The sequence below is a fragment of the Nanorana parkeri genome, unplaced genomic scaffold (assembly GCF_000935625.1).
Source record: "Nanorana parkeri isolate BGI_ZX_2015 unplaced genomic scaffold, ASM93562v1 scaffold838, whole genome shotgun sequence".
NCBI lineage: Eukaryota > Metazoa > Chordata > Amphibia > Anura > Dicroglossidae > Nanorana > Nanorana parkeri.
In genome coordinates, this window is record NW_017307106.1 from 287,516 (window position 1) to 295,715 (window position 8,200).

Below are 8,200 nucleotides of genomic sequence, written 5' to 3' on the forward strand. Positions count from 1 at the left end.
CAAAAAAAAAAAAAAAAAAAAAAAGGTACAGCAACTTTCTTTCAGCACACATCACCATGTTCCCATTGCAACACGGTGGTGTGAACCAATCAAGTCCGTGACAAGGCAAATTGCCTTGTCTTGCATTGGGGCTGAGCTGAAGATACTGGCCAGCATAGCCCAAACGCATCTGGTGTGAATTGGCCCTCAATGTCCTCACGTCTATACACAAACGGAGGGAGGGGGGCACTCTAGGGATCGCTCTAAGAATAAGCCTGCTCTGAGCATCAGGGGAGTATAACTTTTTTTTTTAACCTAGTCAAAAACTAGCAGTTAACCCTTGCAGTGCAGGGGAAGCCCCACTGGAAAAGTTAAAAATGTTTTCCTGAGGTTCTTCTTTAAGGTCACTGCTGCTGGGAAAAATGTCTAGCGAAAAGAGAAATGAAGGACCAATTTAACAAATAACGTTTTGTAAAAGCGTATGTTCTGAAACCATGGATACAGCAGCCCACACACTATCACAGCATAGAAAAGTTAAAAGCAAATCAATTCAGTAATTCCTTACTTATGATGTGCAAATCTTTCTCCAAATCGAAGAGCGAAATGCCACAGGCATGCAAACATTTCCGAGCCAGTTTAAGTTGTAACTCTTGCTGTAAAACAGGCTCTGTGCTGGTAGCAAATATTCGAACAACAAATCCATCCTGCAGAAGAGAAACATTTTAGAATAAGTATAAACAAACCCTTCAGCACATAATGTATACAACATTCAATAAGTGCTGGTAAGACAAATAATCCAAAAGGCAAAATTGTCTTCTGCAAACAAAAAAAAACAAAAAATCTCTGAAGTAGAACATTAGGTTTCCAAATGAAAATCATCAAAATGAGGACTTTCAAGCAGAGCAATGGCCTTGAAAAAATGAAGGCTGGCCACACACCTATGGATTTTTTTCATTGAGCCTCTGGGCTGAGGAGAACAAAAAAATATCTAACTGATTTCTCCATTTAGGCCTCATTCACACTGCGCGATTCGCAAATCGCGCGTTTGTCGCGTGATTTGCATTTTGCGCGATGTTGCATTGAGCAAGCGAGAATCGCTGCAAAATCCGCTCCAAAAAGGGTCCTGCTGTAGCGACACACGACCCGCGACAGCAGGACCCTTTGCCCCATTGCAAAGCATTGAAGAGCGATATCGCGCGGTAAATAGCTGCGATATCGCGGGAATTACTGCGCGATAAATCGCTCAATGTGAACGGGGCCTAACTCTCAATAATGTTGATAGAGTAATCTCCCACAACATCTATTGTAATTGCACAGTCATGCCCTCCAAAAGTTAAAATACCTGAACAGTGCCTGCATCTGATTGGCTGAAGTCATTGTTAAAACAACAGTTTTTTGTCCAACTCCTTCAATTTTTCAATCGAAGGATGTCGGGCAGGAAGCAGCACACAGGACCACCCACTAAGCAAATTTAAAAGGGACACTAAACTCAGGAGTTAAAACCTTAACCAGTTGACATCCGCGGTGTTAAACCCCCTTCCCATCCAGGCCATTTTTATGTATTAGTAAACTAAACTGAGATTGTAGTCCATCAGGGGAGCGAGCTTGGAGCGTTGGCTACATTACAACACACACAGTGACCATGGGGAACAAACGTAGCCCCCCTCCAGAAGGAAAGACAGTGACAGCACCAATTCAGAGATGATTTGAGGATCCACAGCCGAGTGATACACAAAAGGCTACATTTTTGTTAATACTTGCATGGAGTTGAATGCATTTTTAAGGTTTAAGTCCTGAGTTAAGTGTCACCTTAAGCCAGTTCATCAAGTAAAGGCCAAAATTTGCTTAGAATGGCCAGCTTAAGACTTTAAAGCAACTTTTTCTTACATTTTCTTACATTTAAAAGGACCCCATCAGGAGAGTAATATAGAATCTACCTTTGCCAATTTGTTTTTGAAAGTGACTAGGGGATTGGCATTCTTAGCCTTGCTTTACTAAATGGTGGGTCACTTACCTGTCACAAGTATAGGTGTATAAAAGTGGCAGGACACCCGATTTACATATGCTTGTTCCAAGTCAGAGACTCACCCCTACTGAAGCTAGGATAGGGATGACAGCCCTGGAGCCTGCCCCTGCCCCTGGAGGAGCAAGTCAGCAATAGCAGTTCCACTATCCATATCCTGACAGATTCCTAAAAATCTATAATGCAATGCAAGCACTCTTGGATGTCTGCACGCACATAAAGAAGGTTTTACGTAACGAGCCTGGAAGCATCCGATATGCCAACCTAAACTTATTCTGAGAAAGAAGACGGCTAGTGTGCCCTTTCCAACATTTCTCTGCTGAGGATTGAGAAACCTCTGAAAATTTTCAGAATTCCATACCAGAGTACCTTGGTTTTTTGAGGTTCCCAAGGCACGGAAGACTAAATAATGCTAAAGATGTGTCAGGAACCTACAAGGTATCTGTATTACAAATTGGAAGCCACTTGACAAGTTTTACAACAAGGAAAGGGTTGCTTTGAGAAGCATGATAAATAAAACCATTACAAAAGCAACAACTTCTTTTATGTGATTTTACACCTTGGATATAAAGAGATACAAGGTGTGCAGCAGCTGTATCAAACAGTTAAACACCCACAAGCCAACGAATAATTCATACATGAAAACTGAAAAGCAAGCTTTCACGATAAATCCCGAACAATGTCCCCAAAAAATGATTTAATGTAGTCTGTTGAATACAAAATAGTTGCAAAAGCTACCAGTTTATCAACTACTTTGTCAATTCAGGTGGTTTTCAAAGTACATGCTTTTATACGATCTGCTAGCCCCACAGAGTTGGGGCCCACTGACATCATTGTGCATTATATGCCTGTTGGTTCAATGAAGTGCCATTCACTTGCACTGAGGTGCGCTGCCGAAAATGCTGCATGCATGTTTGTTTTTTGTGTCCGTTGTGGAGCAGGCATTTGAATGGTCTGACCTAACCGGGCTGGTGTGAATGAGCCCTTAGATTTTATTGCATATATGATCTGTTAAATCAACAAAGCTTACCAAATACTGAGCAGTGTAAAAGTCTTCTCGATCAGGTAGAATTTAAAGTGTTTGTGTATACACAGCCGTAAGAAATCTGGTAACATTTTTAAAGAAGAACTCCGGGCATTTTAAAAACATTCCCTTGCAGGGGGGCTACCACTTATTATTCTCTAGGGGCTGGAAAAAACAAAACACATATACTCACCTGATCCTCAGTCCTGTAGTAATCACCTCTCTCCCTCGCTGCTCCAGTTTTTGGAATGTCCCTTGGCTTCCTCACATCTAATGCAAGTCAATAGACCTGCATTAGACTTGGTGACATCAGCAGGTTTTGGAGCGCCGGAGCCCAGGGGAGAAGAGGCTGCAGGATGCAGTCTAGCAGCTTTGCGACATTGAGGATCAGGCGAGAGAAAAATAAGCACTTAACACTTGCGGTTGCCTCACTGCAAAGGAAATTTTTTAAATCCTACATTTCTTCTTTCATCAAATCCAAAGCAAAATGCGTACATCATGCTTAGGGGGAAGACTGATTTATGCAGGTCAAAGCTATGATTGTCTGAAGCTGGCCACACACCTTAAGATTTTTCTTGTTTAATCAAATAACACTAATAACCCATCCGAGCTGTGGATGGAGGAATATTCCCTGTCGGCTCTCAGCATACACGCAGTCGCTCTTCGGCGAATACAATTTTCCACCATGCTTGACAACATTTATTGAAAAATCATTGATTGTCGAGCTGAGTGGTGCTGACAAGGCCACCCATGAATTACATTTTGATCAATTCAGCAGGAAATGGTCAAAACTTGATCTGTATACATATTTAAAATAATGTCTCTCACCTCTTTAGAAGCAGCGATTTGGTTGACAAACTCCCCGTCAGTAAAGAGTATGTTCTGGCCATCAGCATTACAATCTGAATTGTGAAGGAAATACAGACAATTAAAACCATTCTAAGAACAATCTGTAAAGCATAAACAGATATGAGGATGTATGCTGTACCAAAGCTAAAATGATCCACTGAGAAAGTTAGGGATGAAAACACAAATCAGCCTACCTGGCACAGTTACCGTTCCATCCTGTTCCAAAGTCTCTGGGTTAATCTTTATGGCTGTCATACTGTGATTGCTCACATCTCTGTAGAGCAAATAACCCTAAAGTAAAGCAGATAAATACAGCATATTTTGAGCTATCATGAAATCTTCCATCAGAATTTAGTCTAAAAAAATAACAAAACATTAAAACAGCTGAACTCTGTGTCCAAAATACTGGCAGAGGGCGAAGGACTAGTCACAGTACTGCATGTGGTCTCTGTGCAGTTGTTCTTCCCCCATTACTGTCTAACCATGTCTTGTTCTGCACCGTGTCTATGCGGAGACGGCCATCTTTGTAGTAGTAGGGCTTTGCTTCCTCATATTAGAGCCTCCAGCAAGGAGAACAGTGAGCAGTAAAGTACTGACATCAAATCTGACTCCAAATCTTCACTTTTTGGAGTTTTAGTTAGAAAAAAAAACCTGCTTAATCATAGCATGTCATCACTCCACCATCTTGCTGTAATAAGGCATTAGCTACTAGATAAGCTTGTGTAGATGGGCAAAGTCTGCACTCTTTTAGCTGCATGCAGCGTGCATTTGAGATTAGCTTAAGATGCTTTTAGTTCCATCTGACTTCCTTCACAAGTGCTTATGACCTGCATTTGTAAACTGTGCAGAGCTGCTCCAAGCTGCTTTTGTGGGACAAAAATAAGTCCATATGAACAAAAGACTCTGTACGCAAGCCATTGTAGTGAAAGTTCTTCATAGTGCCTCAGTGCACCAGAATGCTATTATGCATGATATGACCATGTTTCAAAGGTCTTTCTATTCAGTTTAGAAATGCTTCCCTGTTATTATAAGAAAAGGCCTCCACTAAGTGCTGCTTTGGTTTAGTTACACATTATTACTGTGGATTTAACTCCTTTAACGTCACACTACATCTAATAAAAGCGACCTAATGGTGACTGAAATGCTGCCATTGTACTGGGAGAGGACAGTGAGTCACCAACTGTCTTAATCTTAAACATTACTGGTCCATCAATCCTTGCACAGGTCATACACATGAATGTGACAATGGCATGAACAAAATGAATGGGACTCTTAACCTAATCATTTGTTGCACAACCTTTAGAGACAATCACTGCAAATATATGATTTTTGTATCCCTCGATGAATCAGTTACACCTGCCAAAGGCTAGTTTGGCCCACACTTCTTGAGCAAACTGCTCAGGCTGTCTCAGGTTTGAAGGGTGCCTTCATCAGACTGCAAGTTTTCAGCTCTTTCCATAAATGTTTCATAGGATTCAGGTCAGAGCTCATAGAAAGCCACTTCAAAATAATCCAATGTTTTGTTCTTAGCTAGCCATTCATTGGAGCTGTTTTTTTAGGTTGTTATCCTGTTGGAGGACCCATGACCTGCCGCTTAGACAGAGTCTTCTGCCACAAGGCAGTACGTTTCACTCTACAATTCCTTCATAGTCTTGGAATTTCATTGTGCCCTGCACAGCCTAAAGGCACCCAGTGCCAGACCTAAAAGAGCAGCCCAAACACAGAACCGAGCCTCCTCCATGTGTCACAGTACTAGTAGGCACTGGGTTTTGTTTTGTTTTTCCAAGTCATTATTTCATCTGAACATAGAGCTGATGTGACTTGCCAAAAAGCTTCAGTCTTGTTTCCTCAGTCAGGACATTCCTCAGAAGCATTGTGGCTTGTCCACATGCATTTTAGTAAATTCCAGTCGGCCTTTTTTTAGTTTTTTCTTTCGATAATTGAGTTTGCCTTTGAGCCCAGTGTCACTCAAAAAAGGGATAAATGGTGCAATCGGAGACTGCTGTACCCTGACCTTGGAATTCAACTCCCATCTCTTTGGAAGTTTTTCTTGAATCTTTGTCTACCATTTGCACTATCTTTTTGTTCAATCCGGGTCAATTTTCCTCTTGTGGCCACATCTAGAGTAGTTGGCTACACTCCCATGAACCTTAAACTTCATAATTTTTGCAACTGTACTCGCAGGAATGTCAGATGATCTTAAAGCCTTCAACTTTGACAGGCAGGTCTAAAAATTTTCTGTCATCAAACTCCTACTTTTCACTACTTTCATTTTTTGACTACATTTCATAATTTCAGTAAGTTGACGGACAGATTATAAGATCAAGGCATGTGTGATATGAATTACAGAAAACAAACAGTTAGCTTGAAATATCCCCATGATCCAATTATTTATAGTTTAGGGGTAGTAACAAATCTCTCCACGCCATTTTAGAATAATAATTTATCCCTTTTCACACTTCTTTTGCTTTACTCTATAAAATACTAAAGGCAAGCAGGTATATATGAAACATTTGCTTTTAATTTAGTAACTTTGCATGAGGAGTGAAGCATTGTTTTGAGGAGCTGTAAGAGTACCAACAAATTGGTCCGCAGCTGTATATGGCCTCTAATGTGTTGAATGTTATGATCTTTTATCAACTACTGCACACAGGGAAAACCTTTTAATGTACCTGAGCATAACCTAACCAAGACGACTTCTCTCTTCTGCTCTTGATGCGGGATGTGGAATTGTATATGTGGCCCTGCAAATATAAACACATATAGGTTTTTTACACTGATTTAAATAAAAATACAATTGCTTCTGGTGCCATACTACAGTATATATTCACAGGCCACCTTTTAAATACTGCAACCAAATACATGCCCTAAAATTACCATAAACCTCTTCATTCAATATAGGTTTGAAACAAATTCACCAGAGGTAATCATGACCAAAGAAAGATTTAGTACCCAAAAGATCAATACAGCAAATTAAATATAAGTATATGGTTTGGCAGCAAGATCTCATTGATCTTTCTGTCCTACCAAGAGATATATAGGTAAAATATATCATGATAAAGCAGCAAATCTATGAAATTCAGGTCACCGAGTGTTCATTGTAAGTCCTCACTTCATTTACTAAAAAAAAAATACATAGGAATAAAACATGACTATCCAAGTGCCCTCCCTGGGCCAGCAAGGCAGACAATACACAGATAATACTCACCCTTACTGTCCCGCTGTATCCAGAACCAATTTTGTAAAGGCCATCTTTGCATAAAAGATAGAGGAAAAAGCCATCGCTCTGAAGGAGGCACTGATCATCTTCAACGACTGGGATATCTTTCAGAGACCATTTTTGCATCAAGGAAGCCTTTTTAATCCCACTTGTAAACCAGTCCTGGATCTGAATTTTACCCACCAGAACCGCTTGAACACTCCGCTGCAGAGAGTTCAAGATGATTGGCACCTGTCATATGAAAACAATAAAAAAGGATTACTGTTGGAAGGTAAGGGGGGTAGATAAAAGAAGTTACTATATTTTTACCATATAGTAAACATGACAATCTGAGTCTTAGATAATAGGTGTTCGTTGGTAATTCAAAGAGAGAAAAACACAGAGGCGGATCATAAGTGCCATGCTCATACTTCAGTAATCCCTGAACGATTCAGCACAATTAGATTTCTGCACATGCAGATATCGAAATATAAAATGGACATGTCCAGGGAGGCATATACTGTACATTGTACTGTATATGTTATTTCAAACAGACTGCGATATACCACAGTTCACCAAGTCACACACATATATGAACCATCAGCCTCACTGCTAACACATCTGCCAATGCTACAAAAAAATTGCCTTCAGCAACACAGAAAGTACTAAGAATTCCTAAAAAAAACAAAAAAAACCTGCCAAATATGATGATTAGACTGTACAGGTCAGAAATGAAAACATAAGCAGGCTTTTGTTACTTAATCAAAAACAATTACCACACTTCAGCATAATCATAATGCGTCATGCTTTTTATTACCAGTTATTCTTGTAGACACTGGAATCATGAATACATGGAGTTGGGGAATCCTTTAAGGGAACATGCACTTCTTCTATTCCTTGTGTGGCCACAAAGGACAGGATTAGAATGTGATCTGTAGTAGCAGCGCAATGCTCTTTAAGAACCGTAGATTTAAAGTGAAAAGGCACCATGTCCTTTGAGTCAAATCAAAAACTCAAAATTCCTTGATGAAAATTTCTAGGAAAAGTAAAAATTGTGTTTTGGACTCATCCCACCATGACCATGGTATACCACCCCCCCCCCCCCCCCTCTGCATCCCCAAACGGC

At 40.3% G+C, this 8,200-nt stretch overlaps 1 protein-coding gene across 1 annotated transcript in view; it reads right to left on the bottom strand.

Annotated features, from left to right (window-relative positions):
• Nucleotides 1-8,200, bottom strand: part of MYCBP2 (MYC binding protein 2, E3 ubiquitin protein ligase) — a 243,252-nt gene that overhangs the window by 161,575 nt on the left and 73,477 nt on the right. Inside the window, exons 7-11 of the mRNA XM_018565383.1 lie at nucleotides 7,084-7,326; nucleotides 6,548-6,619; nucleotides 4,070-4,166; nucleotides 3,855-3,928; nucleotides 545-683 (exon numbers count right to left, since the gene is read on the bottom strand). Coding sequence (XP_018420885.1) covers nucleotides 545-683; nucleotides 3,855-3,928; nucleotides 4,070-4,166; nucleotides 6,548-6,619; nucleotides 7,084-7,326 — 625 coding nt within the window. The remainder of the gene's footprint in view (nucleotides 1-544; nucleotides 684-3,854; nucleotides 3,929-4,069; nucleotides 4,167-6,547; nucleotides 6,620-7,083; nucleotides 7,327-8,200) is intronic.